Source organism: Mytilus californianus, unplaced genomic scaffold (assembly GCF_021869535.1).
Source record: "Mytilus californianus isolate M0D057914Y unplaced genomic scaffold, xbMytCali1.0.p SCAF_11, whole genome shotgun sequence".
Taxonomy (NCBI): Eukaryota; Metazoa; Mollusca; class Bivalvia; order Mytilida; family Mytilidae; genus Mytilus; species Mytilus californianus.
This window is the reverse complement of record NW_026262593.1, coordinates 51535446-51563374: the sequence shown is the minus strand read 5'-3', so window position 1 is coordinate 51563374 and position 27929 is coordinate 51535446. Positions and strand designations below refer to the sequence as shown.

General features: G+C 32.0%; 2 protein-coding genes across 3 annotated transcripts in view; one reads left to right on the top strand and one right to left on the bottom strand.

Moving 5' to 3' along the window:
- The window catches only part of LOC127720280 (uncharacterized), a 123714-nt gene that overhangs the window by 25775 nt on the left and 70010 nt on the right, over positions 1–27929 (bottom strand). Inside the window, exons 1-8 of one of the 2 annotated variants that reach the window (XM_052226789.1) lie at positions 16023–16110; positions 12499–12607; positions 11387–11439; positions 10275–10371; positions 5235–5383; positions 4483–4533; positions 3628–3721; positions 1542–1634 (exon numbers count right to left, since the gene is read on the bottom strand). In XM_052226789.1, coding sequence (XP_052082749.1) covers positions 1542–1634; positions 3628–3721; positions 4483–4533; positions 5235–5383; positions 10275–10371; positions 11387–11439; positions 12499–12555 — 594 coding nt within the window. In that variant the 5' untranslated portion in view covers positions 12556–12607; positions 16023–16110. Of the gene's footprint in view, positions 1–1541; positions 1635–3627; positions 3722–4482; positions 4534–5234; positions 5384–10274; positions 10372–11386; positions 11440–12498; positions 12608–16022; positions 16111–27929 lie in introns of those variants that run through there. The other variant, XM_052226791.1, reaches the window with a different exon arrangement.
- Positions 22466–27929, top strand: part of LOC127720281 (uncharacterized) — a 45921-nt gene continuing 40457 nt past the window's right edge. Inside the window, exon 1 of the mRNA XM_052226792.1 lies at positions 22466–22532. The gene's annotated coding sequence lies outside the window, so the exon portion shown is untranslated. The remainder of the gene's footprint in view (positions 22533–27929) is intronic.

Genomic DNA, 27929 nt, shown 5'->3' with positions numbered 1-27929 from the left:
TCAATTTTTATCATTGAATCATGAAAATGAGGTCAAGGTCAGATGAACCTTTTTTGCTGGACATGCATCCGTAACAACGAAAGTTTAGCTATTATTTATACATACATATAGTTACTGGGAAATTGACCTAATTCCAAATCAGATCAAGGTCAGACAAACCAGTAAAACCAACATGTACCATTTACAAACATTCTATATACCAAAAATAGTTCAGTCTTTTCCCTATGGTATTAAAGAAACTTACCTAATGAAAAAACTGAGGGACGATCAATAAACCATGAAATGTGGGTAAGGTCAGATGAGTCCTTTCAGACAAACCAGAAACCCTAACAACCATTTAATAAAACATACATATAGGGCCAAATATTTGTAACTGTAAAACTGACCTACCGGGTAATCAAACAAACTTTACATTGACATTGAACCATGAAAATAAGGTCATGATCAGATGAACCCTATCAAATGGAAATTTAACCCTGACAACCATTCTTTTAACAAACCATAGTTGAATAGAATTTTAGCAGTATTATCTTGAGAAATGGACCTAATCACAAGAAATTAAAGTTTGTAAATGAACCAAGAAAATAATCCAGTTGAAGGTGAGATGGACTCTGTCAGAGGGACATATAACCCTTAAAACCATATAGCAAATACAGTTTAATATTTCAGAACCATGAAAGGGGTCAAATTCAGGTAAACCCTAAGTGAGAAAAAAAAATTACTGGCCTGCATTTGATTTGTTGATTTTTATAATCTCTATAAAAATAGAACTTTTAATACCAGAATAGTCGTCTTATCTGTAATTTTACAGATTTCAAGTTTGTAATATTTTGACTGAATGTTGAAACACATGACAGAAGATGCACGTATAGCATGAGATATTTACCCTGTCAGCACACCCAGTCTTGCTCCTTTTAGAGTTCATGCAATTTCCTTAGTTTTTGTTTGTTTCCTTGATTATTTTAATCGAAATATGAGATTTGATAACTATTGTAACTTTCCCTTAATCTAAATAAGTTTTGAAATTAAAGTTAACAAAATTACAAAATTCTCAAGTTATAAATACATTTTATTTTTAAAAAATCTACTTATACAATGTGATATTGTCCCGGTCCTTTGAATTTTGTCCCTGGTATGAGATGTGCTAGGCCTTCTGTGATCCCATATCTCTCTCTCTCTGCTAATGTAAACTTACACATTTTGGAGTAGGGTTATTGTCACTGATTTGTCGATCATGTAAAATGCAAGAAAATATCCTTAGTGGTAATAATTTGTATAAATCAATAATATCTATGCGAAAGGCACACACTTACAGTTTGATTAGTGAATTTAACCCTTGCACGAAAATTTTATGCATTCAAATCACAAAATTGACAACCTGTGAAAATATCCATGTTTACTGTATATCATTTATTAAAATTGAGAATGGAAACGAGGAATATGTCAAAGTGACAACAACCCAACCAAAGAGCAGAAAACAGCCCAAGGCCACCAAAGGGTCTTCAACACAGCAAGAAAATAACCATTTGTATAGAACTTACCTGATATTGTCTCTGTTGTAACTTTTCTTTTAGTGCCTTCACATGTAAATCTGATAGAAGTTCAGCCTTTTTGTTTAAATCTTCACTTGTAGACTGTTCAAAATATCAAAATTTATATTAAATGATAAGAGGATGTGGAATGATTGCCAAAGAGACAACTCTCCGCCAAAGACCAAATGAATTAGAAGTTAACAACTATATATAGGTCACTGTACGACTTCCAGCAATGAGCATAACCCATATCGCATAGCAAGCTATAAAAGGGCCCGAAATTACAAATGTAAAACTATTCAAATGAGAAAACCAACGGCCTGATTAAGGTACAAAACAATATATAAGACTGTTTAATGTAAAAAAGCAAAAATGGGCAGATTAGATGAACATTTAATATTTGAAATTTCTACTTAATCTAAGTCAGAGTTCCTCACATAAATGTGGGACCATTTGAAATACACAGCTGTGCTATGAACACATATAATACAGCTATACATAACTAATCTTGTAATAAATGTTACAAAAATTGAAGAAAAATTATTGGAACCCAATCATTCTAAATCAAGATAACATATAAACATGACTCAATTTTGCAGGCTTCATACAAAAAATTTACTGGACTTTGCTCATTTTTAATCAAGCTATAAAGTCAGCAAGAAAGTGTGACGGATAGACTAATAGACATATCCCATTACTGCAATGCATGTATTGTAAAATCCCCTAATCTCTTAGAGAAAGGATATACACATTTTGTGGAACACTTAAGCCTAATTTGGTCCACAAAACCTCATGCCAAAAATAGATATAAAATATATTTTAACTTGCATAATACATGTAATATGAAACCAAACTCAGTAATGTTAGAAAAATATATTGCTCATAACATATTTACTAATTAGACTTATGCTAAAAATTATCTGTAATGGATAGTTGTCTCAATTATCTTCTTATATGAAGGTATATATGCACACATATATGCATGAAGCTTGATAAGAAATATTAGAAAACTCAGATTCATAGCGCCTGAGAAAAATGTGACAAAAATTTCATACATGAATAAAAATATATAAAAAGAGAGGCGAAGGATACCAAAGAGACATTCAAACTCCTAAGTCAAAAATAAACTGACAACACCATGGCTAAAAAAGAAGACGACATATAAGCATCCAGAAATAGAAAGTTAATGAGCCTGATATATTGGAAAACACAATCAAATAGTAAAGCACCTATGAACATGATACTTTCAACAAGCTATGATTTGTAGTTGCTGAGAAGAATTTAATGGTATTTATAGTAATTTTTAACCTTTTTCAGCTGGACCAAATCACTACTTTACTTTAAAATTCATGACCCAAATTTTTTTACAGTGTAATTTCATCCCCCTATTTGCTATTTGAGGCACAAAACATGAAGAAATAAATTTGGAAGGGTATGAATAAAATTGCAACTGATACACTGTCCACAGTAGGGACTATATTTGTAGACAACGAAAATCAAAGGACGATAATTGTGTTCCCGGACCAAATGGTTTAAACAATCTTTTTGGCCGCAATAGTATTGAACAGATATATCATGTTATGGAGGGGTATTTGCGAAAAAATACCAGTCAAGGGACTGCAAAATTTCCCGATGCTAGATAGGCGAGGGAAATTCGGTCCCAATACTGGTATTTTTCGCAAATACCCCTCCATAACATGATATATCTGTTTAATTACACCGAATAGATTTGGATTGAAACTAATTCATTAACATGGTTATGCATAATTTTGAGGATAAGAGGATATTATCATAGAACCGCGGGAATTATACATGTACTAATACACGTTAGCTTGCTTTTTTATGTAACGTCATATCCGAAAAATTTTGGCAGGAAAATGCTCGTAAAAAAGGAATATCCAAAATGGCAAATACCATGGTATTTGAGGCAAATTCACCGGCAGTGGTGAAAAACAGGCAAATTCGTTTGAAATGAGGAAAAAATATTAGAATATGCGAAAAATACACTGGCTATCAACCAATCAAAATTCGGCTTTCTTATATAAGGTGTAATTATGAAAAAAATCTAGCATAGACATGTTTAAATTAAACTTACTACAAAAATCAAGGATGATGATGCTCGACTGTATATTACTGCAAGTACACCTGAATGTTTGATGAATTCTGAATGTATTCCAGCTTCTTCACAACTACAAAATCATTGATCAGTCAAAAACATTCCCTTTAAAGTGACTGCTTTCAAGTTTCAAGTGCTACTGTATTTTATTAGCATAATCATATTTATGCTTTTGGTATTTAGCGGAATTTTGTCTCCAAAAACCCTAGATCTGTCTCCATATAACCCTCTGCCATCAAACAACAAAATAACTTTTTAATCATGACATCAAATGTTTTAAATTGTGATGCAACATTTTGCAGGAACTTGAATATGTGATTTTAAGTTATGGCAGAAAAATTTGCATTTAAATGTAAATACTTCTATTAACAGAATAAATTTAGTATTCATGTTGAAGATTTCATCCATGCAATATGGTGTGTAACTATAATTTTATATTATCAAGGCAACTAATTTTAAAATATACATCAGATTAGTTCAGGAAGTTGAAAATACAAGTTTATAAAAAAAAATATTGATTGATTGATGGATGATTTTAAATGTCATGTGGAAACTGTAAACATGCATAATAATAACAACACTGAAAGAGAAATTATCATATTCCCTGCTTTATATGAAATAGACATGCAGAGCTTTCTTTAAAATTTTCTAGTTTAATCAGTAAAAGACTGTAAGAAGGGATGTCACCATATCAAAATACATTATTCAAACTTCAAGCCAACGATCTTTGCTATTAACTTTAAATGATGTGTGCTTTTGCCAGAAGCAGTAACAAAACATTTAATGTAATATCAAATTTGTGAATGAATGAATCAAATTTATACATAAACTTACATGGCTTTGAGATGTTTCGGTACTTTCACTATAAGCTTTCTAAAAAATTCACTACAAAAGAAATATCATCACTAAAAAGTCATTCAATTAAAAAAGAAAAACCCTAAAAACTGTCATAAAAAAATAAACTTCCATTGACATTTTTTTTAAACTTAAGAAAATGATAATGAAACAGAAAGGCCTATTTCTGAGATGTTGCAAGCAAAATACAATGAATTTCCTCCCAATTTTGGCTGTTTTAGGAAGGACTTTGTTAGCCAATGAGTTCTTCTTACATAGTTTGAATCTTCTTTGAATTGTTGTCTGTCCTTAGACTAATGACAGTGTTCTCCCAAACTGGCATAATAGCTTCATAATGCCATGGTCCTAAATCCATTGCTATAATTTAAGAAAAACAGTGCTAGTTCAAATTTCATGCTCCATTGGAAAATACTAGGAAAAACACTGAATAATTTTGATTTCCAGCTTTCTATGGTCATTACTTTTTTACTTAATGAGCTAAAACAAATCAATCCTTGCATTTAATCAGTTAGGCAAAAAAATTATTTTGGGAAAAAAGCATTTTTGGACAGCTTGTAGGTACCAAACACTTTGTTATATTTTCGTTAACTACTGGAATAAAACGAGACTACTGTAGACCTAATTTCCTTGGCATAGATCCTCATTTTATGAAACCTCAATATTTTAAATCTAGTGCTTTGATGTATGTCAAACTTTTGTTATGTACAAGATTGATATGTTTGAGTACAAACCCCTGCTTTACTTGGCGAATGTTGTTCTTCTTCACTAAATCCATGCCATCTCTATCTATATATTCTATAAAACAGTTGTCTCTCTTTAAAACTTGAATCTTAGCTTTCCACCATCCTTCAATCTGATCTTCATCATCCTTTGAATAAACCTATGAAAAATACAGTTAAACCTATCTAGATCTTACACTAGGTAAACCATGTCTTAATAAAATGCTCCGCTGTGCCGGCTTGATACGACCACAGAGGTCGAACCCTGAACAGTTGGGGCAAGTATGGACACAACATTCAAGCTTGATACAGCTCTGAATTTGGATTGTGATTAAATATTTGACACAGCATAGTTTCTGACACAGAATGAATGTGGTCTAAGAACTTAAAAAAATTTAATTTACCTATTCAAACCATATCATTATTATTTGCTTTTATATATAAATCAGAAATAACCAATTTAAAATGGAAAATGTTAAAGAAAAAAAAAGGAAAAAAAGGAAAAAAAAAATCCCCCCCCAAATTTTTTGAATCCCCTTATGATTCATCACCCCCAAACTCAATCCCAGCCTTCCCTTTGTGGTATGGTATCTTGCAGTACAATTTCAGAGGGATCCATACACTTGAACACAAGTTATTGTCTGGAAACTAGAAAAATGCTTGTTTTTTGGCCCCTTTTTGGCCCCAAATTCCTAAACGTTTAGGGCAATTACCCCCAAACTCAAACCCAGCTTTCCCTTTGTGATATGGAACCTTGTAGTGCAATTTCATAAAGATCCATACACTTACACACAAGTTATTGTCCTGAAACTAGAAAAATGCTTGTTTTTTGCCCCTTTTTGGCCCCTAATTCCTAAACTTTTGAGGCAATTACCCCCAAAATCAATTCCAGTCTTCCCTTTGTGGTATGGTACCTTGCTGTACAATTTCAGAGAGATCCATACACTTGAACACAAGTTATTGTCTGGAAACTAGAAAAATGCTTATTTTTAGCCCCTTTTTGGCCCCTTATTCTTAAACATTTTTGGCAATTACCCCCAAACTCAATTCCAGCTTTCCCTTTGTGATATGGAACCTTGTAGTACAATTTCAGAAAGATCCATACTCTTACACACAAGTTATTTTCCTGAAACTAGAAAAATGCTTGTTTTTTGCCCCTTTTTTGGCCCCTAATTCCTAAAATTTCGAGACAATTACCCCTAGAATCAATCCCAGCATTCCCTATGTGATATGGAACCTTGTGGTACAATGTCAGAGAGATCCATACACTAACACACAAGTTATGTCTGGAAGTTACAAAAATGCTTATTTTTGGCCCCTAATTCCTTAACTGTTAGTACCATAACCCCCAAAATCAATCCCAACCTTCCTTTCGTGGTATTGAACCTTATTGTAAAATTTCATAGAGATCCATTCACTTAAACTAAAGTTAGAGTGTGAAAACCAATGGGTCTTCGGACGATAATGACGACGACGCCAACATCATACCAATATACGACCGCAAAATTTGTTTGCGGTGTATAAAAACCTGTCTAGATCTTACACTAGGTAAACCATGTCTTAAAAACCTATCTAGATCTTACACTAGGTAAACCATGTCTTAAAACCCTGTCTAGATCTTACACTAGGTAAACCATGTCTTAAAAACCTGTCTAGATCTTACGCTAGGTAAACCATGTCTTAATAAAATGCTTCGCTGGGCGCAGCTTGATACTACCGCAGAGGTCGAACCCTGAACAGTTGGGGCAAGTATGGACACGACATTCAAGCTTGATACAGCTCTGAATTTGGATTGTGATTAAATATTTGACACAGCATAGGTTTCTGATACAGAAAGAATGTGGTCTAAGAACTTCAATTTTTTTAATTTACCTATTATGGTCCAATGTCCAAAATCAAAATACATGGTTAGATTCAGCATATCAAAGAACCCCATATATTCAATTTTTGTTGAATCCAAACAAAGTTTAATTTTGGACCCCAACTTGGACAAACTTGAAAACTGGTCCCATAATCAAAAATCTAAACACATGTTTAGATTCAGCATATCAAAGTACCCCAAACATTCAATTTTTGTTAAAATCAAACTAAGTTTAATTTTGGACCCTTTGGACCTTAATGTAGACCAATTTAAAAAACTGGACCCAAAATTAAAAATCTAAAAACACGGTTAGATTTGGCATATCAAAGAACCCCAATAATTCAATTTTTGATGAAATCAAACAAAGTCTAATTTTGGACCCTTTTGACCTCAATATGAACCAATTTGATAGCGGTCCCACAAATAAAAAATCTAAATACATGGTAAGATTCAGCATATCAAAGAACCCCATATATTCAATTTTTGTTGAAATCAAACAAAGTTTAATTTTGGACCCCAATTTGGACCAACTTGAAAACTGGGCCAAAAATCTAAAATCTATATACATGTTTAGATTCAGCATATCAAAGAACCCCATATATTCAATTTTTGTTGAAATCAAACAAAGTTTGATTTTGGACCCCAACTTGGACCAACTTGAAAACTGGGGCCATAATCAAAAATCTAAACACATATTTAGATTCAGCATATTAAAGAACCCCAAGAATTCAATTTTTGTTAAATTCAAACTAAGTTTAATTTTGGACCCTTTGGACCTTAATGTAGACCAAGTTAAAAAACTGGACCCAAAATTAAAAATCTAAATACACAGTTAGATTTGGCATATCAAAGAACCCCAATAATTCAATTTTTGATGAAATCAAACAGAGTTTAATTTTTGACCCTTTTGACCTCAATATGGACCAAATTGATAGCGGGGTCCAAAAATCAAAAATCTAAATACATGGTTAGATTCAGCATATCAAAGAACCCCATATATTCAATTTTTGTTGAAATCAAACAAAGTTTAATTTTGGACCCCAATTTGGACCAACTTGAAAACTGGGCCAAAAATCAAAAATCTAAATACATGTTTAGATTCAGCATATCAAAGAACCCCATATATTCAATTTTTGTTATAAATCAAACAAAGTTTAATTTTGGACCCTTTGGACCTTAATGTAGACCAATTTGAAAACTGGACCCAAAATTAAAAATCTAAATACACGGTTAGAATCGGCATAACAAATAAATAAATGTGGTCAAAGATCTTACAAATCTAATGCGCCATACTGTGCAATTAAAGATTACTTCTTGAAATTTTTCAATATTTGAAATTTGAAAAAAAAATAATATTTGAAAAATAATTCTTTTTAATTTCTGAAATCTGAAATGAGAAAAAATTGACCCCCCACAATTTCTTTTTACCCCCCCCCCCTTTTTCCCCAAAAAAATTCTTTCTCTCAAGATATGGTCATAATCTCAATTCAAATTTCCAATGGAGTTTGCAACCATAATTACCCATTTAAATTTACCATAGTGCTAACTTAATCTATTTTATAATAGAATTTAAAATATAGTGTCAAATCTTTCATCTGGATTTTTTTGTAAAAAGAAAAAAGATGCAACAAGATATTTTTACTGGTCTTCCTTTATAAATATGCATTTCTTTAAACATAATTTAAAAGCAGTGTAAGGGAAGTAACCAAAATGTTGTATTTGGATTACCTCCCTTACACTGTTTTAAATTATCTTAATTGTTCATTAACCATTACTTTATACATAATTTAAAAGCAGTGTAAGGGAGATAATTTCAATGATGTATTTGATTTATCTCCCTTACACTGCTTTAAATTATGTTTTGTACTAAAGTATTTGTCCATTAACCAGGACAACCTTGTTTTTCCCCCTTTTTTGCCCCTAATTCTTAAACGGTTTGAGCCATAACCCCCCAAAGCAAATCCTAACCATCCCTTTGTGGTATGGAAACTTGTAGTATAATTTCAGAGAGATCCATACACCGTTCCACAGTTATTGTCTGGAAACTAGAAAATGCTTATTTTTGGCCCCTTTTTGGCCCCTAATTCCTTAACTGTTGGTACCATAACCCCTAAAATCAATCCCCACCTTCCTTTTGTGGTATTGAACCTTATGGTAAAATTTCATAGAGATCCATTCACTTAAACTAAAGTTAGAGTGCGAAAACTTCAGACGACGACGCCGGACGACGACAACGACGACGACGCCAACGTCATACCAATATACGTCCACAAAATTTTTTTTGCGGTCGTATAAAAACCTGTCTAGATCTTACACTAGGTAAACCATGTCTTAAAAACCTGTCTAGATCTTACACTAGGTAAACCATGTCTTAAAAACCTGTCTAGATCTTACACTAGGTAAACCATGTCTTAACTGACCTTATTTAGAAGGTAAAACACTGAATATTGTTTAGTCATTTAACCTATATACGGTGAGAAAACTCATGCATTATCTGTCAAAATATGTTCAGTGATGCAGAGAGTTGGTCGTATACAGTTTTCTTGTATCATTTCTGTCTAATTGTTATGTGTAATGTTCTGGTGTATTTGAATTGGGTAAAAAAAACATAGAATGTATGTGATAATTTTTGATGTACAAGATCTTAATTTTAAATAAGCAACTTTTACAGAATTTAAACAAAAATCAATATAAAAATAAAAAGATGTGGTATGAATGCCAACTCTCCACCAGAGAACAAATGACATAGAAATATATGATTGTCTCAAGTCAGGAATTTTTCAGTGGTTATTGTTTATTAATGTCAGAAGTTAAGTTCATTTAGAAATTGGATAAGTCACTTTTTAATGAGTTTGAACCCAGACTGCACTGTCATTTTTGGGTGTGGACACTGGTCTGTCATTGTGTTTACCACCGTCTTATGAAGTTAGGGATTTTTATCATTAATAATCTCCTTTCATTCATATAGCATCATATTATAAAACTGCAATATATAATACTGCTGTGATTACCATAATCGTGAACACAGGTGAATATTGCAGAAATTATATCTAAAATAATTTACTGCAAAAATCATGAAACTTTCAACTTAAATGTCTTAGTAACCTTCTGTCCATACTGTCTAAGTGGCAACTTATAATGAAGCTTTACTCTCATTTATGTTTTCTCTTTTTGACACCATATAAACAAACCTGAATTATGTCCCCTTGTTTAAAATCAAAGCTCTCTTCACGTTGATGTGGAAACAGTTTTACTTTTTCAAATGTTACACTGGTTTCTGGCTTCAAGCTGAAAGAAGGATGTTAAAACAATGAATGATGGTTAAGGCAAACAAAAAATGCTTCTATTGTCTACCTATTTATTAAACTCATCTTTGCATGAATTTGCAAGTGCTGACTTTAAAGGATCCAGTTTGTGTCCTTAGAGGTTACTTTACTCATCAAAATAAAAGTGAAAATGCACATATTGGAAGCCTATATTAGTTTAAAAGGAGAAATTGTAATGGACCAATCCAGATGACCAAGCAGAACTCCTCTATAAAAGAGTAGAATCGTCCATGTATAATATTCGTATGAAAACACTAGCATATTTCTATGCAAAGAAAATAAAATGTAAAGAGTAATTATTGATCTATGAGATTATCATGATATTAATTTGTAATTGTAGCTTACTTTCATAAATCAAACAAATAAAATAAATTTGCTAACATGTGAGTATTTGTCCAAATGGGAGATTATTTTTGCAAAATTTTGAAATGATTGATTGATTGATTGGTGTTTAACGCCACTTTCAACACTATTGTGCTATTTCGTGGCGGTCAGTTTTTTTTGTTTGAGGAAGCCAAAGTGCCCGCAGAGTACATTAATCCAACCTTTGGTAGGAAAACTGACAATCCTAGTCAATTAAGATTGGAGTGGAGTGCATCATGCCCAATGCCGGATTCAAACTCACAGTATTTTGACTTTTTAGACCACAAGGCCACCGAGGCCCCTAATTTTGAAATGAAAATGTTTTAAAGTGCATAGATATAAACATAGTAGTACACACAAGGTGTTTGTGTCAAAATCACTCTTGCTTGTCTTGATTACTGGTGATTCATAGTGATCACTATCAATTTGTAATATAACACCTACAATCACCTTCATTCACTTGAAAAATTCATCACATGAGGGATTTTTGATTGAATCCACTTGTCAACACTAGTATATAAACTGTTTCTTACAGATCAATGTACCAGATAAAGTTTTGTTCTCATTTCGTCTATTTTGAAATCTCTTCAAGATTAATGTATCCTGGTACTTACTCATCTTTAAAAACAACAAGAATTCCAGATTCTGTTATATCTTTAATTGAAGCCTGAAATATCAATGTTAAATTTGCTTTAATTAAATATACATTTTCACTAAAAAAGAACTGACAATAATTAAAATTAACATATTTATAGAATTGCATACTTATGTAAATGTCATTCAGGAGTAATACTTATACCTTCATGGTTATAAATATAATTGAAGATGTAAGTATATTTACTTATGTAAGTATATCTGTAAGATATAAATTTTCTATTCAAGGTTTGAATTATCTCCCCTTATGCTTACCACATAATTTTCTTTGTGCTTGATCCATGTATTTTGGAGTCATTGTAATCATATTCGATGAATAAAATAATTGGGTCATTATTTGTCTATTCCTTTTTGAATAAGTATTCTAACCTTTAATTTGCAGGATTAAGATATAGTAATACTGTTAACCAGCTTATTTTCTCAGACAATTTATTTCATGATTTTTCCTTTATTAGTGGACTAGCTTTGCAGCTATTCATTTTTGTGATTCTAGCTCCTATTTTCTTGATGTAAATGCGTAAGCATGATAAGTGAAGATTCAAGTTTTATATGTTTGCAGCGATTTAGATTTATAGTTGGGTCACAATATTCTTCTACTTGTGAAAGTTGTGAAAATGAATTGCTTGCCAAAAATTGTTGCTTTAAATTACAGTAGTCTGGAGGTATTTGTTACTTCCTTCTTCTGTTGTTAAACTAAAAGAAAGTAGAACAGGTGGCTACATCATGTATGTTTAAAAGAGAATATTCAAAAGCAAATTGAAAAGTGAAAATAACATTTGATCTATTGCAAAGAGTAAAATGATTATGAGCTAAAGGAGGATATATATATAGATATAGACCTGGCGAAGGGGAGTTAACCCCTTTAATCAGTAATATGTTTATAATATATATGGTCAGCTACATCAAAGCTTTTTATGCATTCACTTCAAACAGAATTATAAAAATAATCTGCATTATTAATTGTACTTAGAAGCTGAGCATATACTGGGTATGTAGGTTTGCATCAACCATTGATATAAATAGATTTTTAAGAGTCGCTAATCCTTGATGAGATGAGTATACTATGACTTACCTGATAACATGCACCATTTGGCAAATCAACTTCCACTGCTGTATTTCTCCAATCCATGCTTGTAATAAGTACTTTTCATCTGAACATAGGTTCCATGTCATGCCACTGTCTGTTTAAATATTAAAAATCTAAATATATTTGTAATTTATTCAAATAAATGAGGCATAAAAACTTTCTGAAGTCAATGACTTGAAATATGGCACTACTTCAGCTTTTTCTGCATTTTTCCATTATTCTGTTATATGATCATTTAAAAAAAAACATGTTTTTGGGAATATCATCATGATCATGAGTATTATAATTATAAGATAGCTGAAAGTCATGTATAATATTCATGTTAATTAATATATAATCTATATATATGAATCGAGGGATGGAGATATCTAAGACATTTATATAATTTCAGTCAGTTGATCTTATGAATTAGATTAAAATTATTTACTTCTGAATTGTTTGCACATAGATGGCATTTAGGTTATGTGTTTTGTGTGATTTGGCGGTTTAAATCATTCAGCATGAAGACTACACTTACTGGGTCTACTAATTCGGTCACGTTAATCTTTATATATGTGCTAATTAATATTTTGTATCATGCATTAATAGACTGATTCGCTTTACATATATGTTTGTGTTTATTGAATTATAAATAATGATGACATTATCGAAATGGTGCGATCATAATCTGCAAATGAAAAATGTTATTAAATGGTTATATTCTAAATCAGATTTTTAGATTGCATCTCGACTTTTTTAACTCACAACTCAACTTTTTTAACTTACAACTCAAATTTTGTAACTCGCCACTCGACTTTTGTATTACTAGCAACATGACTTTTTTTTAACTTTCAACATGACTTTCTTAACTCGCAAATCAACTTTTGAAACTTGCACTTCTCAACTTTTGTAACTCGCAACTCGACTTTTATAACCTGCAACCCAATACTCTACTATTTTCTAATTAATAGTAATTAATAAAGAATCGTGGAAGAAATAATAGAGTACTTTATGTTCCTTACTGAATTAAGGGTAAAGGATATTTGATCCAATAGGAACAGGCATTATAACATGTTTATAACAGTTTCCAGGGGAGCTTCTGTTAGGAGAAACAAACATATGTTAACATTCAGTCATGATAGTATACCAAGGCTGTAACTACCATTGAAGCAAGTGAGGCAATTGCCTCACTGAAATTTCGACACTGATTTTTTTTTGTGTGTATTCGTTTATGGTAATTAAATACGAAATATAGCCATTTTTTTTCTGTCTCAACCTTAATTTCTATAACTTGACATCTTTCCTTTTAAATTATTCTACCAGGATATAATTCAACATTAACCTAGTTACCGGTAATCATCGTGGATCTCTAGTTAAAAACAGACTCTTGCAGAAAAAGGAAAGCGATACTGAAGGTGAGGAAGGAATGATTCTTGTAAACTAATGGATGTTATTTGTGATCACAATAGGTGTTAAGAGTTCCAGTCTTGAATATATTTTCACTAGAACTAATCAAAAAACTATAAATAGACTTACAAATCAAGTACTTGGCACCGCAAGACGGGAGCAGAACTGTCTGAGTATTCATTTCCCCAATTCCCCCAAATTTATTTGAATCGTTCTCTTTACAGATAAACAAATTTTAGATAATATGAAACCTGCATGGATTACTTTTTATCCATGTTTCTTTTACCTTAAAATTTGAAAGAACATTCCGTAATCCAATTTTTACATTATTGAGGGACGGTAGGCTATCTTCAGAACACTGCTCATTTACAAGCCCCTAAGGAGCAATTTTTGAAGGCCTTGCGCAAATTCTTAAGATCTTTGCGCAATCAGTTTCTTTTTTTAATTAATCAGATGAAACATTGAACTCTTAATCAAAAATTAGGAGCTAACCTGGGAAAAATCATTAAAGGCATGTTTTTACATCTCAAAACTTGAGAATTTTTGTGGGAATGTAAAAATATTTACTTATACAAGTGAATTTTTGAGAAAATTAAGGGAGATTATTCAAACATTATAATTAACTTAAACAAGTGTATTTTTTTTTTACTTCTTCAAGTAAATAAATACATGAAATATTACTTGTACAAGTAGTACCCCTGACTGTCTGAGTCGATGTTTGTTCTGTACGTGTTCTGGCGGTGGACTCAAATTAATATTGATCATATTTGAATGTTTATCTGACATATAAATTTAGACAACTTGTTAAACATTTGGTGTTAGTACATGTCTGAAAATATGAAAAATATATAAAAAAGTGTCCAAAAATAAACTCTGACGCTTACAAATGTATCTCAACGATGTCAAGCTTAATCTGGAAATGCCCAGAACGCAGGATTTTACATCAGTCAGGGATATAACTCTATAGGGTTATTACAGAAAAATAACATACATTTGTTATTGTGGACTAAAAAATCAAAGAACTGTAATAACATATGCATGTTTCAAAGGGACAATATACATCACTAGTTTAGTTAAAATGCATACAAGTTCTATTGATATTACTATTGTCTTTATGTATACTTAACTATAGAAAGATATAACAGTTCAAAGTTTGCCAATTTTGCATAGTACACCTATATGTTATTACAGAGAAAATATGCCTGTAATAACTAAAGGGTTTTATCACAGCTTCTCTATATCACTCCAAAGCATTTTCTCAGACATACATCATGCTTAATTACAATGTATTTTAATTTATTGTAAGAAATAATGACCAGAGCATGTAATGAGGTTCTGCGCAAGCTTCCCAGTAAATCCCAAGTGGGTCATATAATAGATTACATTCCTTTAATAACTAAGCTATGTTATAACAGCTAATTTTATCCCTTAAAAGCCTTGTCTCATTGATTTACCATGGTTAATCAAAAATGTATTAATTTAATTAAAAAAATAATTATCAAGGCTATGCATTTAGTTTCTGCGCAAAGTCTCAAGAGTTCCTTAGAGGCCATTATAAATTAAAATATTTTTGATCTATTTTAAAAATAACAAACATATGTTACAGGGCTACCAAGTCTCATGCATTTAGTGTGAGACTCACGCATTTTCATGCTTATTTGGCGGCATTTTCCTTTGATCTATTGTTTTTTCTCTTTGATCTTTACGATTTTGGCCAAATCTCACGCATTTGCATTATTAAAAGTTGGCAGAACTGATGTTATTGCAGATTTAGAAAATTTAAGGAATAAAGAGCAGACAACTCATGAAAGTATCTGTAATAACACACGCAAGTTATGTAATAACCCTATAGAGTTATATCTCTGACTGTACATCATTTTTCCCAGACCCCCTGCCTCACTAAAATAGTATGCTTAGTCGTAGGAAGGCGTCACAGAAAAAAAAATACAATAGCCTTTCAAGACGTCATAATTATTTGGACTAGCCTAGTTACCCAGCTGGTTACGGCCTTGGTATACCCCCCATCCCCCTTTTTGTGAACCAACCTCAACCGTTGTAAGTATCTGTAATCGTTTAATGTCGTTTTTGGCGAATTATTGTGTAGAAGGTAATTGTTATCTTACTCTCAAATGTTTATCACAGTGGTGTTTATCTATAAATATCAACCTTTGCGATTCTACTTTCACTTCTGTTTCTAGTGGGCTTGTTTACTTATCACCTAAAATCCAGAGTAAACCACAAGCTGATGATAATTATTATTAAAACAATGATATGATGATCCTTAAAACGGTTAAATATTGCATAATTGTATTTCTGTAGCTAATTGCTTTTTTTAAATATTCAAACTATTACAAGAAACACACTATATTTTTTTAAACAATATTCAAATTCAAATGGAAACCAGCGTACTTTAAACATTCATTTAGAGTCTGCCATGATTTTCTGGAAATTTGATGTTTGGAAATCTGCACGAAAGTTTTATGAACAGATTTTTTTATGTCACTCTATACACAGCCGGAACGCAATCATCTGATTTGTCCGTTAAAACCCCGGATATGCGACAAGAGAATCAAGTGGAGATAATTAGAGGAAAAGCTGTCAACAGATGTCGCTTCGCGGTAAAAAGAAATTTGGCCGTGAACGACGCATCGAAAAATCGCAAATTTCATTTAAAATAAACGGAATTGTAGACCGATCTAGAACATATTTCATCTAAAGTATTAAAGCAAAATAAATTTATAAAAAAAGCGAGATGACATAAGCCATTTAAATAAATTCAAGCGATTATTTCCATTTTGTGAAACGGACATTTTTTTCACATCGACTGCCCTGGTCAATTTTTCAGCTCAAAACGAATAATCACACCGCCGGTTTACCTAGTGAAAATAAATATGACTGGTATATTTTGATACATTGAGGCATGGAGAATAGCTACAGTATGGTCACATGACGTTACCAGGCGATTTAAAATACTTAAGCGGCCTGACAACCCCAAAGCATATTTGTAGGTAGCGGGGAAAAAATCCTCTCCTAATTTTTAAAATACGTCCATATTTTGAATCAAATGAAACTTCATACTGGTTAAATCATTAAGAAATTATGTAATATTGATATTTTCTCCAATATTTAACCTTTCCAGCTAATTTTTACTTATTATTCCCCTTTTCTGCCCCACTATGATGACGTAGTCTGAATTAAGAGTTCACAGTTGAAAAAGATTGTTTTCAAACAATAATTTCCACGTTTTCATCTGCAAAACGTATTTCTGACTCGTTGAAAATTTACAAGACACTAATTAATAAATTTTAAGTCAAAAAGAAAAAGTTTGGGGTGGGGGCAACATTCAGACCATGAATCTTTTATAAAAAAAAATGTAGCCTTCCTCCAACACCAACACCTTAAATGCTGAAATTTGTTATCGTCCTCTGCATTCTTATGTCCATACATAAAATAGCATACAAAAAGAATAAAGAATGGAAATGGGGAATGTGCATTCCAAAATGTACAAAACAACCCAAGCTAGGCCATCAATGTATCTTCAACACAGCAAGAAATCCTACAATAGTTGGGCTTGAGCAGGCCTGGAAATGTATGAATTTTGAAGGGGGAGATTTACAGGGACCAGTCCCGTCCGCACCGCCTTTTCAAGCTAAATTGATGATTATAGTACATATTTTTATATGTCCCACTTCTCCCTTTTCATAATCCTTAATCTGCATCTGGTTTAATTGAAATTGCTAGGAAGGGCGCTAACTGCCTATTACCCTATTTCTCAGAATCCTATGTCGTTCAATAAACTTTTTTGTTTCTTTTTTGCTAATTTCAAGAAAAATAAAATATGCACATATTTGTATAGGACTGGTGATATAATTTCACTTTTTCTCCAATTTTAAGGTTACTTCTTTTCTACATTTAGTGTTGACCAACAGTCTTACATACTTACAGACAAATGGATATATTCGTACATGTATAACATTTGTATAGGTGTCCAGCATACTCATTTTGGGGCTCTTCTACAGCAATTCATTGACATAACAATTAATTCTTACTGTTACCTTTCCTCTAAATGATGAGCTCAGATAATTTAATATGCAGCATTTAAAGCTGGTATGTTAAGTTCCATATAAATGTTTCAATGTTACAATGTTTATGTAGATTCTAAATTGATGTTTACAGTCCCCTACCAACAAAGTTGAAGGGGACTTTAGGTTTGCACCCTGTCCATCAGTCCGTCTGTCAATCAATCCGTCCAGGAAATCAGCTTTCCACACTTTTTTTGTCATGCTTGAAGATATTGGTTTGATATTTGGTATATTATAATATAACCATGACAAGTTACAGATCAAGTTCTAATTTTGTTCCGGTCTGATGAGTTTTTGCAGAATTATGGCCCTTGGACTCAGAAAAATCACATAAGTAATCTGTTTTCTGCATATATAGTTTAACCTTTACAAGTTTCAGATCAAGTTTGAATTTTGTTCTGATTTGATGATATTTTGCAGAGTTATATGATCCTTAGTCCTAGAAAAATCACACAATTAATCAATTTTCTGCACTTTTCTTTTTAGTCATGCCAGACTACCATTATACTGATTTGATATTTGGTATCTATAGTTTTTACATGACAATTTACATATCAAGTTCAAATTTTGTTTTGGGGAACAAATAATTTCAACTGGTAGGGGATGGCAATACTCTCAGAATGCCGGATACTATCCATACTGGTCTGCGTCCACACTTGTTAACCATTCTTATAATTAATACTATATATGCTGTTTCTCGCATTTCACTTTAATTCTATTTGTATGTATTTACTCAGGTTCATATGAAATTGAAGATGTCTGATACATGTATACAATGTACAATATTCTGTAACTGTCTGCCTTTTGTTATGAATTTCAGGTTCTTTAAAACATAAATAAGAAGTTGAGAGCTTCATAATATGGCCACTGAAATGTTTATTTCAGTGTGAAATTTTCTGTGAATTCTGCCAAAAAGGAGTGTCTAAATTTCACTAAAATTTTCATTAATTATATGGGAGGTAACTCTGGTTGCCCTAAATAAAGAGCTGTAAATTAAGTAAAAAGGTGCACTAAGGAAGACAACTCATACATTTTTTTTAGATTCATTTTGAACACAAAAGAGTTTTTTGGGGATTTAAAACAATTCGCATGGATTCAATTTTAGATAACTTATATTTAAATATTTAGTTCTATTCTTCTAATTGCACTTTCATGTTTTCAAGTTCTAAAAATTGGGAAATTTAGTATGAGTTTGGATGTTTTCTTGAACAGGTCAAGGCTAAGCTGCTACTGGACAAGACAAAATCATCCCAACTGTGTATTTTTTTTTCAACCATGTGATCAAGTAGCAAGTTGTTATATTTTTTTCAAGAACTGCCAAATTTTTGTGGTCGTATATTGGTATCACATTGTCATCGTACGAAGACAGATGGTTTCCAGATAATAACTTTAGTATAAGTAAATAGAAATCAATGAAATTTTAACGCAAGTTTTATAACCACAGAAGGAAGGTTGGGATTTTTGTTGGGGGTTATGGTACCAACAGTTTAAGAATTAGGGGCCAAAAAAGGGGCCCAAATAAGCATTTTTGTAGTTTCCAGACAATAACTTAAGTGTAAGTGTATGAATCTCTCTGAAATTATACCACAAATTTCCATACTACAAAGGGATGGTTAGGATTGACTTTTGGAGGTTATGGCTCAAACCATTTAGGAATTAGGGGCAAAAAAGGGGGAAAACAAGGATTTTTTTTTGGTTAAAGGACAATTAAGACAATTTAAAAGCAGTGTAAGGGAGGTAATCCAATCCCATTTAAAGAAAAATGTTGTGTATGGTTGATTATCTGCCTTACAATGCTTGTAAATTATGTATTAAGAAATGATGATTGTCTTGAGGTGATTAGCTGTCAATTTATTTTTTGCAGTTACTATTAATTAATATTAATTTTAGCCATGACTATGTATGTCATTTTATATTTTAAGACTTTTATGATGTATTTAATGGGTAATTATGGTTACAAACTCCATTAGAAATTTGAATTGAGATTCTGACCATATCTTGAGGGAAAGAATTTAAGAATTTTTTTTGGAATGAGGGAAAGGGGGAGGTGAAAAAAATTGGGGGTGGGGAGGTTCAATAAGAATTTGTGGGGGGACAATTTTTCTCATTTAAGATTTCAGAAATTAAAAAGAAAATTTCTTCAAATACTTTTTTGTGCGGTTAATATTCAACAGCATAGTGTATTGCACAAAAGCAAAAAAACTAAAAAAAAATAAATTTTTTTTTTGGGGGGGGGTTCAACAATTTGCAACAGCATAGTGTATTGCACAAAAGCAAAAAATTGAATATAAATTCAAATCATATAACCAATTTTAAGTTCTTTGACAACAGTTATTCTGTGTCAGAAACCTATAATGTGTCAAATAATTAATTACAATCCAAACTCAGACCTGTATCAAGTGTGAATATTGTGTCCATTTTGGCCCCAACTTTTCAGGGTTGGACATCTGCCGTTGTATCCAGCTGCGCTCAGCTAAGCAATTTATTTTACTAATTAATTCACATCTGTTTATTTTTATTTTTATTATTACTTATTTATAATTTCATTTATTTAATTTGATTGTTATTATGGCTTCATTTCCTTTATTTATATTTTTACTTTTTAGTTTTCAACATTATCTTTTGTTTTATGGTTGCATAAGACAGGTCACATAACATTTCATAGCCAATTATAAAACTTATAATTATGAAATTTCAGATTACCAAGCATTTGTAAGTGACCCTCTTTTAGAGGTTGGTTATATTATGCTGATTTAATAGTAAGTGGAGGTGATACCTGGGTGATGCTAATATTTCTTTTTTTTTTAATTTTGTGTAGCTTTATAGTTTGTTAAAAAGCTTTCTTTTAAAAATTTAATGAAATTGCAAAGTTTACTTCTTTTGAAAAAAGATTGAAAAGTATAATTTTAAAAAGTCACAATCATGCAATCAGTTAAAATAACTTATAAAATCCTATTAGAAAGGAACCAAAATAGCAAGACCAACTTTTTTCAAGGAACTGGTTATAAATGGCCCTGATTTCTCTTTATAATAATTTACCTAATTTAAATAATTAGTGCTGTGGGTTAAGTTTAAGAATTAAATACTGTCGGGTTGAATGTTAGTATGTTTACATTGTTTATATTAAAGTTGTTTTGTTTATAAATAGTTTGCAAATACCCCTCTCTGGCTTTGCTGGTTGTTATATTGTAAATGTTAACGCCAGGAGTATAACTCTGTGTACTGCTGCTTAACCACAGACACTTGTCTCAGAAAAAAAAATCCTTTAAACAATCTAAAGTAACTTTAATTTATTTCATCTGGATTTTTTTTAAAGGAAGATGAAGATCATTAATATATTTTTTTAAATTATTTTTTGCTAGTTAAATTATCCGAATAAAATATCCTCTGGATATTGTTAGAACAGTATGGACAAAAAATGTATTTTTGTGGTTTCAATTTTAGTTCAAATAAATAGATATTAAAACAATGTTTTTTTCATTGACATTTATTCAGAAACAATTATTTAACCTGAGATATGTTGTTTAATATGTCTCTGATTAATTCAATTAAGAATCACAACTATGAACTTTTCTTGAGAAAACAAGGATGACATTTTTTATGAGAAGAGTAACTGAAATAAAAACCATGATTCCATGAAATATTTTTTCAATCCATTCTTACAAATATCAGGAGTGTATCCACCATTAAAACTGGTGGACGTGTTAAATTCAAAGTCAGCTTCTAGAGAACACCATTTACTTCAATTAAGTACATAAATTTGTAACAGATGAGGGGCATGATGATCACTGTTTATATCCTGACGGGACTAACCTCCTTCCAATTACGGTTATCAGATACACTAACAGGAAGACACGATATTTAACAAATGACCGCTTTTCAATGATATTTTTATAAACTGAAACTCACATTTTTATTAAACTTTCTATTTTGTGCCCAGTAACACTGCTTACAAATCAATAATAAGGGGAAAACATTTTTCAATCAGTCATTTATGATCAACGTCGTATTGTTGTTGTTTTGGGATCGAGTTATTCCCCTTTAAACGTCCTATTTTTCGACTTGTTGAATCGTCACAGGGCCGGTTTACCTGACGAGTTTTTCTATCAGTGGGCTTTTCTTCAACAAAATATCAATAGTTATCATCTCATCTATAGGAATAGACGTTACTATTTCGTGTGTCATTTCAATTTACATTTATTTATTTTCAAGTGTCACTTCCGCGGCCCGTATTTTCATCTTTCACCACCAAATTTGCAATGAAATATTGTATTTTCAGCCTTTTAATAATAACGTAGTGAAAGTTTGGAACCTGCCGCATCAAAGGGTATACTTGGTTTAGAATGGGAAACAGGTTAAATGTCTTTACGCAGCCTTTTCGTGACGTCAATGCCGTTTCTAAAAATTGCCATTTTTTGAATGGATAAGCACGTGAGCTTTGTCGCATTTTCGACGCCATTATGAGAATTGCTGCCCGGCTGTACAGTGGTAAACGTGTCATTCACTGAATAATATTTGATAAGAAATGTTATTGTTATAATTCCAAAACTGGTAAGTCAAAAATGAAAGCAGATTTCTAAACAGACTAAAAAAATACTGCCAAGATTGAAAATTAGGCAATAATGTATATATGTCACTGAGTAGTCCAGATGGCACCTTAGTGACTTTTGTTTAATATCTTGATTGGATAATATCTCAGCCAGGGTATGTGTTGTGAGAGTCATAATAGACCTTTTCAACAATTGTCTACACCTACAGTTGACAACGACTACAACAGGTAAGATGTAAGTGGTCGTCTCAAAGTAGTTAAATGGTTGTATATAATGGTTACCAGTAACTGCATGAACTGAAAGGGTTTTTTGTTGCCTTTATGTATTTACCACAACGATATTTTTGTTGTTGTTGTAAACCATTTACTGATTTAAATTCTTTAATTATATTTTTGAATTGAGTATGAATGAGGGTCTTGATGGGGTTTACAGAATAGACATAAATGGACCAATACTGCAGAATCATGGGGCAAAAAAATAAAGAATAGAGAAAAATAGTCCAAAAAAAAAAAAAGAATAGAAAACAATGGGCAAAATAATAGAAATAGAAAATGGCTTAAAAAGTAAGAGAATACAGAATAGGGACCCCATCCAGACCCCCATGAATGAATGAAAGGGAGATCTTTAATATTCTATGTAATATTTTTAGAAGATGAGATTAAAGCTACTTTAAACTAAGAAAATAAAAGTAGTAAGTATTTAAACAGACAATTGTTGTATGTCTATTGACATGGGCGGCACATTTCTATACAATTTAGTCCGTTATTTTTTGGCCTCAAGATTCCTTCGTACTTAGCAGTTTTTTTTTTAATTCACTCATACTATGTTCAATTTAAATCTGTATTTAGTGACAAGTTGTACAGAACATTTAGATAAAGCGAATGTCCTATTTCATATTTTGGTTATATTTTGTTTTTAATTCAAAAAGCACATAACAGGCTTTGACAATAATGGGAAAAGGCAGACACGGGTTATGGACACGACACGAATAAAGCATAAAATCACACAATGCAACACATAAAACAGATTAAGAGTTACCGCGTGATCTTCAATACTGTCGGGTAATCATTACCAAGCAGCGAGATCTGATCGGTCCCGACAAAAAAAGAGATCAAATCCAATGCCGCAGCATAATATTGTAAAATAAAAATTCTTGTGAGAAAATAATATACCATTGACCAACATATTCCGGGCTTGGAACCGTCGCATAACATATTCGGCGGCGGTTTTACTTATATAATTGGATCCAACAGATCCCCCTATGTTTGGTCAGAGGTGAAATAAAAAAGTCAATTGGGAAGCATAGTGAAACTAGATAAGAGTAGAAAACCGAAGCGTAGATCAACAAAAGGGAAAATCAAGAAACCAAAACAAATCCGGGGACAAGAGAAAAGGGCAATTTTTTCATAGAAAACCAAAGTTATATGAGTAAAAACTGACACCCTTAAACGCAAGTGCTACGACAGGCTATGCAGTACTAGCTTCTGAAAAGACACTAGACGTGTTTCTCGTAAATGTTATGCCCGGTAAGGTAGAAAGTGTATCAATAACAAAGGACAACTTATAACAGTCAATTATATTCAATATGTACAGAAGTATAGTGAAGATCTGTTGAGAAACGCAACCTCTACGATGTCCACGAGTGTGTTTTGGGCGCGTAACGGACAGACAGAAAGTCCCGTTACAATGTCCTCTCCGTAACTTAATTACTATTGGGTTGATAAAATGTAGAGTCAAAAAGAATAACATTCCAAAAACAAGTTAACGGCTATTGGCAAGCGGTTCGGTCTTCCATGGAAAACTCGTACACCTAAATATTAATAATGATATTACCGAAGAAGCAATAGATTCGGATGTGAATAGATTGCCGATTATTTTTTTTTTTATTCGATTTATAGAATTGAAAGAGAAATGGTTTATAAATAAATGCTTACATATAATAAGTTTTATATGAAAGAAAGGGTTAAAAACACAGAAAATCCACAATAGATATATTTGCTTAATATCCGTCCTTTTTCAAAATAATACCGTTCAAATCGAATGTGTTCGTATATGTTTACATGCATGTTATACCTGAATGATTTTTATCTTTGATACGACCCCTCTATTTCTCCTGTAAACTGTAGGTGTCAATAGTCGGTGTCGAGAGTTATTGAAAAGGTTTAATAGTATATTGCATGACTCTTGAGGTGGGAGAAGTTGTCATGCTCACTCACAGTGACCAGTCAAGGGTGTAACTTAAATAAGTTATTAGAGAAAAATAACATACATGTGTTATTACAGATACTTTCATGAGTTGTCTGCTCTTTCTTTCTTAATCTGTAGTAACATATGTTTGTTATTAGTTAATATATATATTAAAAATATTTTTATTTTTAGTGGGCTCTTGGGATTTCTTGAAACTTTGCACAGAAACTTAATACATAACCTTGATAATTAATTTTCCAATTCAATTAATACTTTTTTGATCGACCATGGTAAATCAATGAGACAAGGCTTTTAAGGGATACACTAAGCTGTAATAACAAGGCATGTAACTTATAAAATGAGACACTCAAGGGAATTACTTGGAATCTTGTGCAGAACCTCATTGCATGCTCTCAGATCATTATTTCTTACAATAAATTAAAATACATTGTGATATATTGTCTGAGAAATCGCTTTGAAGAGATGTTACTAGAGAAGCTGTAATAATACCCATTAGTTATTACAGGCATATATTTTCTGTAATAACATTAGGTGTACTTATCATACATGATTGGCAAACTATGAACTGTTATATCTTTCTAAAGTTTAGTATACATAAAGACAATAATAAAACCAATAGAACTTGTATACAACTTAAAAAAGTAAAGGATGTATATTGCCTCTTTGTAACATGTAACATACATATGTTATCATAGTTTTTTGATATTTTAGCCCACAATAACGACATGTATGTTATCTTTCTCTAATAACTTATTTAAGTTACACCCTTGACTGGTGACAGGATTGGTGCCCTCAATTGAATAGTAGATACTTAGTCAGCCGTAAGTGGTTGAGCTAAGGAAGCACTTCTTTAGCACAGTCGGTTAGAGCTGTACCTAGTAACACAGAGATCCCGGGTTCGAGTCCTGGAAGAGACAATGTGATTTTGCAATGAAAATCATGCTCTCTAGTTACATTGGCGCCCAACTAAAAAACCCACGGTGGTTAGAGAGGATTTCTAGACAGGGTATGTGTTGTATGAGAGTCATAATGGTATGATGACTTTTTAGGTTGGGAAAGTGTGAGGGGATTGCTTCCCTTGAATAGTAGATACTTAGTCAGCCGTAAGCGGTTGAGCAAAGGAAGTACTTCTTTAGCTCAGTCAGTTAGAGCGCTGCCTTGTGTAACATAGAGGTCTAGGGTTTGAGCCCTAGCTGTGAAGACAAAGTGATTTTGTATGTAGTATCATACTCTCCAGTTACAATGCAATAGAAGATCCTTCATAATATAATTAGGTTCCAAGTGGAAGAAATATTCTGTAACCATGGTAACAATCCACAGGACAATATTACAGTATTTGTTCCTAACGGAATAAAGTGTACAGAATATTTGTTTCAACAGGAACAGATATAATGGCATTGTTTTTAACAAATTTTCCAGGGGAACTTCTGTTCGGTGGAACAAATAAGCCACATTGACAAAGTTTGAGGGGATTGCTTCCCCTAGTAGAAGAAACTTTGCCAGCAATAAGTGTTGAGCTAGTGTAGCACTTCTGTAGCTTGGTCGGTTAGATCATTGACTTCCAACACCATTGAACACAGAGGTTTCAGGTTCGAGTCCTTGGGGGAGTCAATTTTTTGATTTTCTAATAAGATCTCTGGTTACAAATGTGTAATTCTAAGATAAGGTAATCCTGTGTCTGCTTTAAATTGTTATGTTTTACATGTTAATTGTTTACAGCAGCTCTGTCCATTTTTTTCCATAATTTAAAACATTTTTTAGCTTAATTTAATTTGGATTCAACTTCTGATCCAGAGTTTCCATTTGTGTTTGTCATGTTTGTGGATTTTATATAAACCTTTGCATTCTTTGGTTACCATGGTTACAGAACATATAAGATCATTATAAGGTTGTGACCAAGGTTTTCCTACATTTACAGCAGAATGCATTTAGTGTGTAGGTAAAGGTAATATCTTTGGCTAGCTTGCTTGCTAGCTGAACCGTGCAGTCATTATTAGGTTAGGTAAACTACCCTCCTTTCAGAGTAGACTTGTCTGACAAATAACCAATCTATATGTCTGTAGGACTAGACTACTCCGGAAGGAGGGTAGTATACATAACATAATAATGACTTCACGGTTCAGCTAACAAGCAAGCTAACCAAAGATTCTACCTTTACCTACACACTCAATGCATTCTGCTGTAACATGTTTAAGGTGGTACATAACACTACAGGGAGATATAACGCTGTAAAAATCAGCTGAACATTTTAATCACGTTCTATTGTTAAGGAAATATTAAGCTTCTCAATGATCAAAATTAGTGTTTGTCAAACTGCTATATATCCAATAATTTTTTTCTGATAAAGTGTGTAGTTCAAGTTTTTTGAAATTTTTATATTTTCGTCAAAGTAAATATTTTGTCAAAATTTTATGAAAATTAAACGAGCCAAATTAATTTTAGTCAAGGTGTTTGGTACCACCTTAAAGCTTTTTAATTTAAAAATGTACAAAATCATGGTTTGCTGACATCTCCAAAATGTGCTTTAACTTTGGGGCCTATAATGCTCTGTTATTATAGGATTAAACACATTTTTTTCTAGAGTAGAGGTTATTGATGTGTAAACTGGGGCGATTAACTCACAAACTGAATAAAAGTCCAAAGGACTTTTATGTAAAGTTTGTGAGTCAGCGACCCAGTTTACACATCAATAACCTCTAGAAACAATGTGTTTAATCCTTATAATCCTTAACCCAATCATTTCAATTTTTATTTAACATTTTCGGTACATTGGCTACTATTTACCATCAAATGCACAAACTAAGGACAGTCAGGGGTACTACTTGTACACCTCACCTCACCTATCCTCTTCATGCCGGTCAGCATTTAAGTAAATAAAATAAACTTATATGAGTTAATTATAATGTTTGAATAATCTCCCCTTAATTTTCTCAAAAATTTACTTGTATAAGTAAAAATTTTTTACAATCCCACAAAAAATCTCAAGTTTTGAGATGTAAAAACATGCCTTTAACAATTTTTCTCAGGTTAGCTCATAATTTTTTATTAGAGTTCAATGTTTCATCTCATTAATTCAACAAAGAAACTGATTGCGCAAAGATCTTAAGTATTTGCGCAAGGCCTTCAAAAATTGCCCCTTGGGGGGCTTGTAAATGAGCAGTGTTCTGAAGATAACAGACAAATAAGATTT